Source organism: Poecilia reticulata, linkage group LG15, assembly GCF_000633615.1.
Source record: "Poecilia reticulata strain Guanapo linkage group LG15, Guppy_female_1.0+MT, whole genome shotgun sequence".
In the NCBI taxonomy this organism is placed as follows: domain Eukaryota; kingdom Metazoa; phylum Chordata; class Actinopteri; order Cyprinodontiformes; family Poeciliidae; genus Poecilia; species Poecilia reticulata.
In genome coordinates, this window is record NC_024345.1 from 3,547,915 (window position 1) to 3,564,303 (window position 16,389).

Genomic DNA, 16,389 nt, shown 5'->3' on the forward strand with positions numbered 1-16,389 from the left:
TATATATATATACACACACATACATACATATAAATGCTAAAAATACATATGATAATGGCAGCAATGCAAATAGTCCGGCCAGCAAGTCGATCTTCTATGAATGTTCTCAAAAATACATCTTGGTTATATTTCTCAATATAACATACATCTCATAAATAGTTTAGTTTTTTTCCCCCTCCACAGATACATATATTTGTTATCGTTGTTCACATTATGCATCTTGCATACCTCATCAGAGCCTCCGTCAGAAGGACGAGCCTTCTTGGCAGCAATAACTGGAGAGAGCGGGACTTCAAACTGCAGCTTAAGAAAGAAAACAGAAAAACGAAAACAAGAAAATGATCAATTGAAGGAATATTTTTGTTTGATAAAAAAAAAAAAAAAAAGATTTTTAAGTTGAAGACGTTACATATTTTAGTCAGCCGAGAACTTTCTCAACAGTCGGATCTGAAGGTGTAACTATCAGTGTTTTTTGAAGATACGCCGAACCTCACTGAAAATTGGAAGAGAAGAATCAGAAACGGCTGACTCACGTGTCGAGTCCAGGCCAGGCGCTCTGTGTTGTAGCCCATCAGCGTCATGAAACAGGTGACGAACTGGCTCCACTCTGCATGAGCGCTGGGACCGCCGGGGGCGTTGTAGATGTTGTACCACTTCACCAAAACCTGCATATTTTATGAGAAAAATCTAATTTCTCTCATGACCTAATTATCGTACCAAGATCTGTACTTTCAAAAATGAAGTTGAACAGAGGTAATATTTTTGTTCTGCAGAGAAATGAGGAATCTGTAGCAAGTTTTAATGTAAGCAAATTAAATATATTCACGTCATTATTTACTAAAGTAGAGGTAGTTTCTACATGGTAAAAACAAAATGATATCACTAAAAATCATAATAATAAAGTTTAAGTGGGGATAAAAAGTTTAAGGAAACATTTGGTAAGGTTGTGGTAATAGTTCTATCAGCATAGGAAGAATCTGTCTGTCATGACTTATTTAAAACAATAATAAAAAAGTTTAACGTTTCAGATTTATCTAACTCGATTCAATCTGGGTTTCAACATCCCCACTTTCACAAACCTTCATGGCAACGTCTTTGGGCAGGATGAACCGAATCGCTTGAAGGCACTTCCTCACTGCAACAAAACAAAATGAAAAAACATTTTTTCTAGAGTTTCAATTGAATTGCATCCTAAACTCCACAGAACTTCCGGTTGAGTCATGCAAGAGGCCAACCAGGTAACTGGATTTATTAAAACTACAGTTTTTCTATGAGATATTTTCCACAAAAAAAAAAAGAAATTGAATGCGTTTATCCTCTTCTGATCATTACTTTTAACATAAGAATTATAATAATCCTAACTTCATTTATTTAAAGCAAGAGCTCTTTCCTTGTGTGATACCCATTTTATCATGACAATATGTGGCTGATGCTTTTTAACAAATGTCAAATAAGAAAAGGGAGAAGAAAAAACAAAAACAGTAGCACATTAATTAATATTGCTGTGTCTGACCAATCAGATTCCTAATCAGCATCACTAGGCTATCTTAATTGGTCGTCCGAAGTCAGAAAGGTCGAAAAGGAAGTGGATAAATGCCATTTCATTAGAAGAACGCCTCGTCCGTTCGATCGATTACTAAATAATAGGAAACGGTGCAGGAACAAGGAACAGGCAAGAAAAAAAAGGGAGATAAAGTCGTCTTCAAACACAGCTGACACAGTGGGAATTAATTATAGCTGAAAACAGAAATAAATTACCATTTTGGCTTACAGTAAAAACCAGAGCTCCTACAGATAAGATTTAGATCAGTGTTTCTCAACCTTTTTCAGCCCAGCGCCCCCCTAGCCTTTATCCAGGTCCCTCACCGCCCCCCACCAAAGAATTTGTAGGCTACTTTGCACTATTATTTTATCATTAATATTACTATCACTATTGTAGATGTTTTGATTTTTATGCTTCTGTATTTATCATCAAAAATAATTTCCTAGAGAACAAAAAAGTCATGGGAATAGAAATTATTTTCACATGTGTCTACAAAAAATGCAATGAACATTCAAGTTAAAATTGGTAGGCCTAACAGCAACCAGATTGGAAAAACTATTCTTATTCTGTGCCATTTTCTAGTTGTTAAATATTACACAAAATGACCAGATAAAAGATGTTCAACATGCCAGTTTAAACTTTGATCTATTTGCAAAACGACTGAGCTCTGCAACATTAAAACATGGATAGAACTGTAACTACATTAATCATAGCTCTTCTTCTCTTCAGTGTTTCTGTGGGTTTCTGGTCGTGCAGCTCTGTGCTGCCTTCAGGAGAATGGGACATCAGAGTATCAACCATAAAATTTCACCTACGTGGCATTTATTGTGCAAACCAGAGCTTTCAGTGGAAAAACAAAAGTTCCAGGTCCTTTTAATGCCATACAAATATGAGACAGAAACATGGATTATATCTTCATATAGACCTTTCTATTGATTTATAGATTAACAGTTTTACTGAACAGAAATTACAAAGAACAAATCTGGTTCTTAATCAAATCCTAATGAGTCAAACTGAAAGTGTCATGGAGTCATCAGCCTCATGACATCAACACTGGCATAAAAAATAATATTGAAGAAATAAATATATCAAATCTAATTAAAAACATAAATAAGTGATCAGTTATTTACTATTATAGTCTGTAAGATATTTATTCTCAGTACTAGATATGGTCTTAAACCCATGGCACTTCAACAATATTATTTTACCTTTTATCTCGAAATAGTGTGTTTATTCTTGCTATACAGTCCTCTGTATTAAGTATTGCTCAAAATGTCTTGCCATACAAGTTTATTCCTCTGTATTTATTTTAGTTTCTTAGTTTATTCTTGCATTTTGTTCTTCATTCATTTCCATTTAGCTTCCTTTGATTAATATTATCCTCTCTTGGTTTATTTCTATGTCCACTTTAGTTTCTGTCCTGTTGCTACATTTATTTTATCGTTTATTGACGCTCACCATCAGTAATCTTCACTCATCACCTGCTGCACCACCTAATTGCCATATATTTCACATCATGTGTTGATTTTTCACTGTTCAGCGCCGAATTCTGTTTTTATGCCATAATTCACATCTAGTTTGTCGCTCCGCTTTATGTCCCGCTTCTCCTGTTTCAGAGTTTTGCGCAATGGTGTGCAGCGTTCGGGAAACGTATCGATGTGGTAAAGGCAGACTGATACAAACCTTTTAAAACAACTAAAACAATTTCGGTATATTATTGAAATGTAGAAGTGCTGTGGCACCGTTGTTCTATCACACCCGTTTCATACCAGACCACTTACAGCACCGGTGTTAACGCTATAAAATGAACGCCCTCTATCTTGGTATCACCCATTGAGGGATTTCTTTATTTAAATGGGTTCATTTTTCAGAGGGATACAAAGTGAGGGTATCGTGATTTTAGTAATTACATGTTTATAAGAGCGATTTTCTGTCGTCCTTCCATGGAAGCGGGCAGCTTTCAAACGGAAATAAAACACTTTTTAATATAAGTTGCTGCTTTGACATGATCACAGAACTGCCAAAACATATGTACAAAAATACCAGACTAAAAGTGAATCACAGCAACGTCATCAGCCGGTGTAATGCTGAACTGATGCGGTGAAGCTACTAGCAGGAGAACGGAGCTGTGCCAAAAGCTACAAACACTGAATAGAAGAGCTGCCATCGATACAGTTGCAGCCAAGCATAATTTAATGTTACACAATACAGTTTTAGCAAGTTGCTCAAAGTCTAAACTTGTCTTGTGCATATAGGGTGTAAAGTTTACCTTCGACCAAAAGCTCCCCAACGGAATCCCAGCGACCCCTTTTGTAAAGATTTCCACCAGTGCCCCCTGCCGTCCTCTGAACACCCCCCAGGGGGGCGGTACCGCACACGTTGAGAACCGCTAATTTAGATAGTGGAAGATGACAAAGCTAATCCCCAGTTTAACTGGTCAGATAATGCATTAGAGCAGTGGTCCCCAAACTACGGCCCACCTCCACATTTGGTCCGGCCCCCTGAACAATACCAGAGAGCATTCAGATTTTTTTTTTTCATATACCGTATTTTCCAGACTATAAGCCGTTTACATGTGAATTTTTTTTCAACCACCAGGGGGCTCTTTAGCAGGAAGTGAATCACTGGAAGTCAAAATTGGAAATAAAAGAAGAAAGCAACCATTAAAACGGAATTAGGTTTTAATAGGGAATTGAAATTTGAGAATGTTGTTGATCAGTTAAATAGCATTGAGGGGAAAAATAAGATTTTTGGTTTTTTTTTATAATACTGGGATCATTATGAGAATTTGGAGGTATAGATATTAGGATCCAGTAGATGGCAGTAGTGCAACAATAATGGATGCAAGCTGCCGTAGAAATCTAAAGAAGAAAAAGAAGAAGAAGAAAGCGCCCATTTTCATTTAGCACATGCTAATAGCAGACACGAAGGATCAGCACTTTTACCGTTACAGTTACCGTTCGGAAACTACCGTAATCAGTTCAGTTAAATCTAAACTTGGCACCTTTTTCTTTTTCAATGTAATAAATAGAATTTTCAATTGACCTGTTATTATTCAAATTTGGGTGTCAGCCCCTCTCTGCTGCTGCTGCATAGTTGTGGAAAATCTGGAGCAGCAGAGATATCTGCGGCTTATATGTGTATGTTTAGTGGTTTAAAAAAAAAAAAAAAAAAACTTTGGGGTTGTGGTTTATAGTCCGGTGCGGCTCGTAGTTCGGAAAATACGGACTATAATCCTTCCTGGATTTTTTCTGTGAAGAACCCAGAGAATGTTATTTGATTGTGCTTTCTGGAAAACARTAYATTTTTACATTTAGRCACTCCTACAATCGTCACACTTTTTCTGTTACAAACTGACTCCGGCCCCCCACCAGAGAAGGGAAAAGTTATGTGGCCCTCACAGGAAAAAGTTTGGGGACCCCTGCATTAGAGCTACATTACCTTATTTCTTAAGACAATAAGATATGGTAGGGATTAATACTTTTAGGTCAAAGCTGTATTTCCAAGTAAAACTGTCAATTTCCCTGATTTATGGGCCCCTCAGGATAAAAGCAAAATTATTCATGTAAATGTCTCGTAAAGGTTGTAACCAATTGTGCCATATGAATCGTATTATACCATACAAAATTGTCAAATAACTTATGAAATGACAAAAACAAAAAAACAAAAAATCTGATTGCTCTTTCTTTGCAGGTCATTTTCAAAAGCAGAGAAAAGAAACAGGCATCATTAAAGCAAAGCAGAAAGGTCAGAATGACAGAGCCTCTTATTGCACAGCAGCAGATTTAATCTTGGTCCTCCATCCTCAGCTGTCAATTATGACGAAGATGCTTTTTATTTTAGAAAGCAACTGCTCAAAAACTCCAAAACAGAATGGCATTCAAGCATTAGCGTCTCTTGAGAGAAAAAAATCCTGCTACATCAAATAGACGTGAAAGAAAAATCCAATACATAAATGATCGCAGAGAAGCAATTCATTCTCATGCTTTATTTCCAACTCTACAAATTAGATGACCTAAAAGTAGGTAATTCCCAAAGGTGTTGGGGTCCAAAGAATAAATTGTTTCATGCAATAATTAACATTAAAAACTATAATTAGGTGTTTAACTGTACACACAAGTAATATTAGGGATAGGATGATAAACAACCCCACTAGCGAGCAGGCTCTGAGCTAGCAGGCTGTGCACCACGAAGGATTAGTGTACTTCTATATTCATTATCAATTAAGAGATTATTTTTCCCTCCAGTTTGAACTTAACCGGATACCCGCCACAAAACAAAAAAAACATAATTAAATCAAAAACTAAAAGGTGTTTTATTAATTTAAAATTTTTTTTTTTTTTTTTAAGTATTCTAATTTATGTGGCTTTATTACCTACAAAAAGAGTATTTCTCCTAATTGGAACATACAAAATGAACACATCATGAAAATGTAACTCCTACTCACTGTCTTGATAAACACCAGCACATTTTAGTACCTCTATCAGCATTTTGGATGCAATATAATAATGGAGGTAAGTGAGGAAAAATGTATCATTCTCGATGAAATATTTCTGATTTCTTTATGATATTTTAAAATAAATAATCAAAAAAATGAGAACAAGTTAGGTTAGAGATGTCAATGTGATTTTGTTATTTTTATTTTTTCTCCCCAAGCTGCAGAGAACATTGATGTGGTGGATTAATTATAACCATTAAGAAGAGTCAGCCTGTGTGTGTGTGTGTCTGCTTTGTAATGGCATCCTCAGTATAAAAGATTTTACGTCACTGTGAAGCATAGAGCAGCTCGCAAATCTAATTCTGAAGCGCTTAACTGCTCTGACGCAGTCATTTCTGTCTCCATTTGTCTGTGCAGCAATGGGGCGAGTAAAAAGAAAGAAAGTAAATAATTTATTAACACATTGCTTAATTAGACAACAACCACCTTGTTCTTGTTGCCTGTGCTAAATCAGAGCGTCTTACCCAGCTCAGAGGTAGCTATCTCTGGGATACAGATCCTCAGCATCACACCACTGCTTAGCTCCTAGAAATAAAGACAAATAGCAAAAAAATTCACATTACAGCTCCAATTCCACACAGATGTTGGGGAAACAGATGAGGCGTTTAATAAGACACTTTGAGCAGTGTAATCCTCCAATCTGTACAACTGTAAAGTCAAACTAAAGCAGGCAAATTGAATTTGTCCATCCTCTATTTGATTATCTCTACCTTTGCTTTTTCTGTTGCATTATGAAAAAGATGCTCTGTGAAAAGGCCAACTGGTTTCCATCAGGAGATGGAATCCCCCAGCACAAAAAAAAACCTGAGGTAAATAGAAATTTAAATTGATTTGCGAAATGAATGTCTAGAAGTGGAGCACATACATACACTTGGTGAAAATAAGTGTTTTTGGAAAGCAGAAACAACAGATTTACTTGCAGAAGCTTCTGCAGCGTTGGACCAGAACTGGAGCTCCAGCTGAAGGTATTCCATTCCTCTCTTTACTATGTAGATTGTAATTTAGAAGCTGTTCCCTACTTAAAATAATTTATGGAACTGATTTTAAAAAAAAAATTTTATATAGACAATCATAAAATTGAAAATACAAAAAATGTAATGAACTTAAGATTTTTTCATTTCATTTCAATGTGCTAAAAATTATTTTCACATAAATTCAATTTCATGCTTTAAAAAGGTGATAGGGATTTAGTTATGATTTGATATTAAATACTTTACTGAGGAAAGGAATTAATGTGTGGTGTTAGTATTGGAAATCTATGAACAGCGGTAAAATGTCTGAACTGTTTAAAAAAATAAATATTTTAAAAATTAAGAAAAAATAAATAAATCAACCTACCAGAGTGACCCGGTTGCACACAGGGTCCCGCAAAGAGAGGATGAAAGGCGTGGCTTGTTGAAACGAGAAGTCTTCAATGAATGAAGCTTCCTGTTTAATGTTTAGACTCTTCAGCTCCGACACTGGAGAGGGCATTGCATCCTTAAAAAAAGGAATAAAAAAATGCATTAATTAATTTTAAAAAATCAAGTAAGATGACAAGACAAAAAAAAAAGCCTGAAATACTAAAATACCGCAATTTCCAAACTATTGAGCTGCACCCGTAAGTTTTAAGAAGAAAAAAAAAAAAACATACATATACCCGTCTATAAGCTGCAGGTGTCCATTTTAACAAGAGATACTTACACAGAAAGATTAAAAAAAAAAAAAAAAGAAATTTAATGAAGTACGTACCACCAACTACAAGAACATACAATGCACTCTTTCCTGAATAGTATCTTTAACATGACAACATGAAAAAGTAAAATAAATATAGCAGCCTGCCAGAAAAACTCACTGATTACCAGCTTCATCAACCTAAAACCTCTAAAGTCGCATTCTTCAGCGTCTGAATTAAACGCCTCATAAAATACATTGTTGCCGCAGCGTTCAAAGCACGTGAAAAAAATAGCGACTTAAAGTCCGGAAATTACGGTATTCAAACATGGACAGGAAAATTTTCTATAAATGTAAAAAAAAAATAAACCGTAGAGTACTTCTGTCATATTTGACCATTTAAAATATGTACATAGTATGAATATTCAAGTTAAAAAGACAACTCAACAGGTAACTTTGTGGAATAAACGCAACTGTTTCCTACTTCAAGTCTGAAAAATACATTCGAGTGGAGTGCATTAACGCCACATTCTTTTACCTCATTAAGCCTGTGGATGTGCCTGTTGCCTGCATTAGCAGGTGTACTGACGGTCTCCACCGGTGTGCTGAGATAAGGGAGTTGATTGGTCAGGCTGATGGAGTGAGACAGTGGGCTGGGGAGATGCACCTTACTGACCTGCAGGAGCACAAAGGAAGCCGATTCAGGACTGCATCACTGAAATACTCTATTGAATAAGTTAACACTAACAGTGTGTGAGGCAGCTGAGTGTTCATGCAGTCATCAACCTGTCCCCATGTTGTCCTTACCCTTGTGATGCCTGTGTAAATAACCAGACTGCCACAAGCCTCCAGAACCAACATGGCATCTATATTCTGGAGAGCAAAAACATACAAATGAGACTTTTCAAAAAACAAATCAAAACTAAAAACTTGCCAATTGTGTTTTTGCCCACCACAGTGGTCCAAAGTTCAGAATAATTTAGACACATTTTAGGAAAGAAAGTAAAGAAATTGAATTAAAAGGTAAATAAGATTTCAGTATACTATAAATATTTAAATTGTAATAAAATTATCTAAAATTAATTGGGATGATTTTATACTAAATAAAAAAAAATATATACATGGATCGAGATAAAATGGATGTATAAACACATAATAAAAACGGAAATTAATAAGACACCAAAATAATAAAATCAATATAATTTCAAGTTTTTTCATATAACCAATGAACTTCCATCTCTACATTAGAAAAGGAAAAAAAGAAGTAAATTTATTTAGCAATTGGAACACACCGCTTCCCTTTATGATAGGAAAATGTTTTGGAGCTGGTTGTACTGGGATGCCATGAATACCTGCAGAGGTGCAGCATCTTTTGCAGGTATGGTTGTGACGGAGGGGAAGATGAGCTGGGTGGCATCGTTGCTCTCTATAAACTTCACGCATCTGTAGGAACAAAAACACGGCAATTTGTAAGTGCACATTTCACCGTTTAATTCGATAGGGAAGGGAAAAGGAAGAAGGAAAATCACAGAAAAGCATTCTAGATTAAATTTGCTTTAGAGAGATAATCAATTCTCGTTGCTCTAATGGCTCTTTAATGTTGACCCAATTGTTTGGTAGGACTCAGACAGCATCCGTCAACTACATTATTATTGCGCCTTCTTCGTTGTAGAGCTTTAAATAAAGAAATGATCAGATCTTTACTGGATAGAGAAACTCTTGAAATCCAAACTGAAATTAATCAAAAATACACAGGGGTTGGCAAATTAGAAATTCAAGTACAGACTCAAAGCCAAATATACGGACAAAAAAAAGTGATGTACAATATAACAGTATTTGTTTTTGTGCTTTTGGTTCACTGCAAACACAGATCCCAGATAATGATAGTCAATCCACCTACAAAATGTTAGAGATTACTTCCATATCAAGATCAAGAAAGTTTTAGGGGTTGCATCCTGCTACATCAGTTGTTTTTTGGGGGGTTTTGAGAGAGAGAAACACTCAGTTTAGTTTCTGAATTATTTAATCAAAGCATTTTCTGCACCATTTTTTAAAAAAATTAAAGAAAAAAAGAAAAACAAGAATTACAAAATATATTGCTGGCATAATGACAAATTATTAATCATTGCAGCAAAGATGTTCAACAAATGCACATTTATGCAATCATTTAATTCCCCATTACTTAATTTTTTTTTTGTGCGTGTGTTTTGTTTTTTTGAGGATGAGGGTTTGGAGTTGTCGCAGCAGCAGTTGTTGCTCTTGGCAACCGTCTATATGGCTCATGTTAAAGGCCGTACTTGCTTGACATGTAAACACCACACTAGTATATAGTTCTACACAGAGAGCTTATTTGATACCACAAATTATTTTTTCTTACATAAAAGTACTATTCCAACATTTTGATTTAATTGTTTATTTTTCTGTGTTGTATTTTTTGCTGCCTCTTCGCAAAAACTCTTGAAAAAGAGGATCTTAATTTCAATGGGGTTTATTTATTTATTTCTTATAAAGATTAAATAAAAAACTGTGATGTAAACAGATCTATAAGCTGCATCAATAACTCTGAAGAGTATAAATGGTATAAATTTCAAGTTTAAGGCTTGCTAATTAAATTTAATGTGGCAGCCAATGCGGTGGCAGATTGTACAGAAAAAAAACAAGGGAGCAGCTGTAAAGGATGTGGATTCATTCCGAGTTGGAGAAACAAAAATGTTTCTTATGCAATAATCATCAATGGAAAAATAAAAGCCATTGATAAATAAAAGCCAAAAATTGCAGCAGTAGTGCATATTTGCTTACCTCAGGTGTTGATGTGATTCCACCAGGAAGCAGAGATAGTGGTTCTCACAGAGGTCAGAGGTCAGAAATACTTTAGATGCCTGGCTGCTCATCTCCCTGAAAAATGCAAGAAATCAGCACTAGTAAAACACATAGGAATACAAAACTGAAACAGCATGACAAAATGTACAATAAATATAGTTTTTAGGTGTTTTGTACAACTGTGACATATTCACTATTCCCAGATAAAGTTTAACATTTTGCTTAAAAGATCCAAAGAAATTTTGATTCAAACATAAAATATGGAAATGAATAAAATTGTTAGAATATTACAACACAGACATTGACAATTTCATTAATAAAATATATTGTTTTTATTTTATTTGGGGGATCATTTTGTCACACAGTAGAGCAACCCTGGTTTCTAAGATGACAAATCAGAGTAGCTTTACATGACAGAATATTTTTTAAAAAGCATTCAACTGGAAGTTAGAGATAAATTTATTTCAACACAGAACTAATCTAGTATTAATCTAATAGCTCAATCCCAGGACGTCTCTGGGTCTGTGTCCAACACGGCTCTCTGTGGTTTAATACCTGTGACATCCAGCGGAGACCGCCTCACTCCACAGCTGCTCCACGCAGAGGTCCGGTATGATCGGTTCCATCTCCGGCATCGCCACGCTCTCGTTGGCAGTACTGTTAGGAGACGGCAACAAGCCGTGGTGCCCCCTGGGGGACGGGCTGTGGAAGGACGTGTTGAAACGAGACGCGCCAGAATAAGACGGAGCAGCCATGCCAGGAGAGTGGGCGCGACTAGGATGGACACAGGAAGAGAGAGAGCAGAAACATTTTACCCTTTTCATGTTCCAAAGGTGAATGATAAAGCTGTGGCTTACACTCACTCCCACCTTAAGGCGGCCATGTTGGATATGTTTGGAGAATGAACTCGAGAGTGAACTCCTGGTGAGGAGGTCATGATCCTGCTCGGGTGACTGTGCAGAGTGCTGTAGTGCAGAGGAGAGCTGAACGCAGAACTGAAGGAAGAAGACAAAAGACAGGGTGGGACAACTACTTCTTTGAGTTTTTATTTACAGTTTTGAGCAAACCTTATGAGGAATTTCAGTATTGTCACTTCAAGCAAAACTGCAAAACCTGTTATGACGAGCAGTAATAAACCTACCTGGCCAGACATGAAGCTCTCTCTTGAAGAAATATCTTTGAAAAACTGGGTAAATATCATTTTCACTAAAACGCTATTTATGACTAGCTATAGATAAGCCATTTGTGTAAAAAGAACTGTATTCAAATATGTAGGCAAAATGTTTAACTAACCTAAACATGAGCAAAAAGGCAAGTTATTCTCTTACTTGAGTTTTTATGTAAAAATTACTTAAGTCTTGAATTTACTAAATTTTAAAGGAGTCTTGAAAATTCTTATATTTCTTACCAAAACCCTGTTTGATGGTGAATTATGAAGCCAAACGCAGCACAAAGTGTTTAACTTCTGTGAAAGAACGAAGTTTTTTCTATATATTTTTTTATCTGAGTTCAAAAGCATTGATTACGTTTTAGATCCCGTTTAACCAACAGCTAAAATGCAATTTAGCAAATAACAGTCATAACCAATGTCTAAGCAACAAATAGTCTGACGTTTTGGAATGGTTGGACAGGCCTGTCCACAATAGATAACAACAGATTTTAGAAGTGAACCAACAGAAGATAAGTTCTGCAAGACTGGAGTATTAAGTTCCAATTTCTTAAAAATAAAATAAAATTAAGGAAAGAGGAAAGCAGGAATTTCTCTTTTTATCCATTACCTTATTCCCGCTGCAGAACCCTGCCCTCCACCTCCTCCACTCCCTCCAGGTGAGTCAAGATGGGAGGTGTTACGTAAATGAGATCCTAGAAAACCTGAAGCCATCAAACCCAACGGCGTCCCAGCTGGTTCTGTCAGACACCGCAGGACCAGGGAACGCTCCTGAGAAAGAGGTCAGGGGTCAGACAAGGCATACGTTTTTGTTCAGGATTTTTTTTTTTGCCTGAGTGTGAGGTCACTCACATCATCTGTGACTTTCCGCAGGGCCCACACTGTGTGCGTTCCTTGTACGGTATCATATGATACAACTATAGAGGGCTGGCAGCAGGTGAACACCATCTTCATGTTGGAGTCAGACACATACTGCACACGAGAGCCTTCAAACGGGCCTTCATAGTCATAAGAAGAAGCCCAGTATCAGTTTGGTCAATAAACACTCAGACAGGTGGAAAGAAACCAACAGCCCAATCTGTGCTGTACCTGGAGGTTTGCACACAATGGGTGCAATCTCATCTAAAGGATGTAACATGCTGAACACTGTTGGAAGAGGTTCTCTGTATAGAAAATACACAGGAATTTAATGAGGAAGCACTAGTTCAGGTGATGACATCTGCCTTGAGCTTGTATGTCCAAGTACTGATGGGTTTTATCATCTTACCCGGGAGGATTCGGTTGTGTGTCATTCGCTGCGTTTTTCCTTTCCAGCAAAAGTCCGAACTTGGTCGCCCAGACGTTTGAAACCTAAAACAGGCAATATGAGACGGATCAGAAACAAAACCATTCAATAACAAGCTTATAGAAAAATAATGTAAAAATAAAATCAGGCAAACATTCATGGACTTTACATCTAATTTCTACTGATAAATCTTTTTTTCCAATTATTACTGTTTAGCACTAACAGCTTGGAGATCATTCTAGATTCATTTAGTGGACCAACTAAGAATCTAGCACAAGGAAGCGCACCAAGTTGTGTCTGTTTATTTTCTCCCTCACCTGGAAAGGTAGCGGTGAGATGAAATCTTTGCCCGTCACAGTGTGTACGTTAATGCAGCTACTCTGGACAATACACACCGTTTGCTCCACTTCTTCAGCTGAAAAAGAAAATAATCAAATTCTTTCAGCATAAATGGACCCTGAACGAAAGTAAAGGAAAAATCACAGAAAGCTTAGCACGGGCCTGTCAAGATAACACATTTTGCTGAAGAATAAATCGTCCCAGAAATTATTGCAATAAACAATCATATTGTCACTTTGTTAACCAGATAATGGCATATGTATACCCTGTCTAGGATCAATAAATAAAGAGAGAGAGACATGAGAAAAACAATCATGCAAACTGAAATTATTAAGCTCTTAATTTTTCGCACAATTAATTGATTTATTGTGACAGGTTAGCCTTTTAGTAAAAGCATAATTTTACTGTACCGTCATTGTTGTTCTGAGGAACAGCAAAGTTGCACCATAAAGCCTGTATGAAGTAGAAGACAGTCAGCAAGTACAGAGAAATCACCATGTTCCATGTTAAAAAAAGATACTTGAAAACAGTTTTTATGAAAACAAACAATGAAAAACATAATTAGCATCAATATTTTACAGAAAATGATGTTTTTTTTCTATAACCCACCTGCTGCACTGGGCTGTCCACGGTGAAGGCCTTGTACACACTGGAGGCTTGTGTACGACTGCCCTGGCTCCAAACAGCCATGTTTCCCGCAGTATAAAGTTCTTCCTCAAACTCAGCTTCATCCTCTTTGACTCCTGTGCAACCTTTCCTGAGCTGCCAAGATTCCTGATGATGGAAAGAAGCCACTGCGTGTTTCAGATTAAATATATTTTTCAAAGAAAAGCTACGTGCAAAAGCCGTGCCATCTCACCCTCTCTCTTTCCTGCAGACTGACTTCCTGCAGGGACCCCACCAGCCCGGCAGCACCGTCGGAGGACCAGAGTTCAGAGGCTGGCTGGAGCTCCCTAAGCTGCAGGTTGAAGGCGTTTGGATGGTTCCTGCAGTGCTCTCGGCCAAACGGGACAAACAACTGCAAATCCCCTGCGGCAATCATCGTGGCTGTCTCTTCATACACGACTTCCGACATGAGTTCCAGATTTCAGCATTATTTCTGGGGAGAAACAGTTTGTGGGGGCAACTGTTTTTAGCTTATTTTTCACAATTACTTGATCTGACCTATTCTGAGGAACAAGATGATTCTTCAGGGTTTTGAGATCAAGCTGGGGTTTTTTTATGTAAGGAACACAATCTCATTTTCATTGTAGCTCCAGCACCTGTAGACAACCACTGCAAAATAATGCGATTGTGAAATTACTGTGTAATATTGCAGAACATGCCAACTGCATTTTACCCATAACTGTGCTAAATTATTGTTCATGTTTCTGAATCCAGTGCAAATCAATTATGAATGGTTCCATTAATCAGCTAAATTAGACACCAACAGGAAAAATCTGGTAGCATCTCCTTATTTTCTTTCATTTATTATGACAGTGCTTTTTGCTCAATCCTTTTAACGTTTAATACCAATACCGTCTCGCTTCAAAACTCACCACAAAACCAAACAACATGCTGAGCTTTAACGAGAAATACTCCAAAGCAAAGCTCACTGCTTGTCAATTAACTTCTTAGAGTAAAAAAAAAGCTAACAATAGCATGCTAACGCTAAAACATTATAGGTTCAATGGCATCAAAGCTAGTTTAGCATGTTAGCTGTGAGTTTACTGGGAGGAGTTTACCAACTTACCAGCTAATAAGGAATAAGCAGGCCCTTGTCGCGGTGTCCTCGTCTTTCCTTACTGTATAGTTGGCTTGGCCACAACGTCTTCAACCGTGCTAACATAAAAACGAGTCGGTTGTGTTGCTCAAAATGTAAAGTTGGCTACGACAAGTTTTCAAATGAGCGCGGACATCTTTGCTGTTCTGACAAGCCACTTCCGTCCTGTCTTAGCCAATCAGCAGAGAGAACGGCTTGTGCTGGAAACTGATAGGTGGATGCGTTAAGGGTCTGTCAAGAGAGTAGCACAAAATTACGTTAATCTTTGAAAGAAAAATGAAAATTGTTCTCTGGATTCAACTAGTTGGACTCTTTGCGATATAAAACCTTTTGTTGTTGAAGAAAATATTTGCACATTGTAAGTTACGCAAATTGTAAAAAGATTTGTACAATGTATGTAACTGAGTTTTATTCTGTCTCCTCAGGCACGTGCAGAGGGGGGACCTGGAGGTGCTTGAGCACCTGCCCTTTTTGCTCCTTGCCCCCAAGTGCCCTTTTGGTCAATGTTTTATTTTTTTTTTGTTGGTATTATTATTTTCTAAGTCCTCTTCTGACACATAATAACATGTACTAAAATGATTAGTTTTTTGTTGGGGTTTTTTTGTACAACATAATAAGCCGGTCTTATTGTTACCTTTGACCTTTTGCCCGTGCCGCATGTCGCAGTTGCCTCTCGCGCAGTGAGATGAGGCGGCTAACTGGAGCTCAACGTAGCAAACGTTCCAGATTACAGAACAGTTTTTGGTGAATTAACTGTTCACCAAAACGTTTTATTCACCAAAACGTTTTAAAGTGGAGTAGACTTGCTACTTGTCCGATGACGGAAAACGTTGAAGTATCGTTTCTGCTTCAGCTCGGAGTCGCGGTTTAAACAGAGAGGTAATGAAATACAATCTTGAAAGTAGATTAAAAATGCCGACTTTGCATTAAATTATCATTTACAAAATCATGCAAAGTTGGCACTTTTAATGAACTTTTAATGCAACTTTTAGAACAACATTGCATTAAAAGTGTAATTATTTACCGAATGACACTTCATGACAACTGTCATAAACATTCATAAAGACTTCTTTGTGTTCATGACAGATATGACACTGTCATAAAAGTGACATGTCAGTCTTATGCATACCCCTTCAAATAGTGCACATCCTCTAGGCCACATGTGTCAAACTCAAGGCCCCTGAGCCAAATCTGGCCCACCGTAGCTCTTTGTGTCCCTTTAAACTAAAAATTACATCAATAAGTCCTTCTAGTTTTTCACAAACCTGCAAAATTCACACAAAATCAAAAAATCTACACATTTCTTTCCGATTGTTATATA

General features: G+C 37.0%; 1 protein-coding gene across 3 annotated transcripts in view; it reads right to left on the reverse strand.

The window, feature by feature from the left end:
- anapc1 (anaphase promoting complex subunit 1) overlaps positions 1-15,241 on the reverse strand; it is a 55,014-nt gene extending 39,773 nt beyond the window's left edge. For all 3 annotated transcript variants that reach the window (XM_008428801.2, XM_017309138.1, XM_008428799.2), the window contains exons 1-20: positions 15,039-15,241; positions 14,166-14,405; positions 13,916-14,080; positions 13,717-13,759; positions 13,285-13,382; positions 12,950-13,032; positions 12,772-12,845; positions 12,535-12,680; positions 12,293-12,453; positions 11,384-11,509; positions 11,070-11,288; positions 10,494-10,589; positions 9,047-9,137; positions 8,502-8,567; positions 8,233-8,370; positions 7,380-7,520; positions 6,506-6,566; positions 1,080-1,135; positions 534-665; positions 229-303 (exon numbers count right to left, since the gene is read on the reverse strand). In XM_008428801.2, coding sequence (XP_008427023.1) covers positions 229-303; positions 534-665; positions 1,080-1,135; positions 6,506-6,566; positions 7,380-7,520; positions 8,233-8,370; positions 8,502-8,567; positions 9,047-9,137; positions 10,494-10,589; positions 11,070-11,288; positions 11,384-11,509; positions 12,293-12,453; positions 12,535-12,680; positions 12,772-12,845; positions 12,950-13,032; positions 13,285-13,382; positions 13,717-13,759; positions 13,916-14,080; positions 14,166-14,381 — 2,187 coding nt within the window. In that variant the 5' untranslated portion in view covers positions 14,382-14,405; positions 15,039-15,241. The remainder of the gene's footprint in view (positions 1-228; positions 304-533; positions 666-1,079; positions 1,136-6,505; positions 6,567-7,379; positions 7,521-8,232; positions 8,371-8,501; positions 8,568-9,046; positions 9,138-10,493; positions 10,590-11,069; positions 11,289-11,383; positions 11,510-12,292; positions 12,454-12,534; positions 12,681-12,771; positions 12,846-12,949; positions 13,033-13,284; positions 13,383-13,716; positions 13,760-13,915; positions 14,081-14,165; positions 14,406-15,038) is intronic.
- Between the last annotated feature and the right edge of the window lie 1,148 nt (positions 15,242-16,389).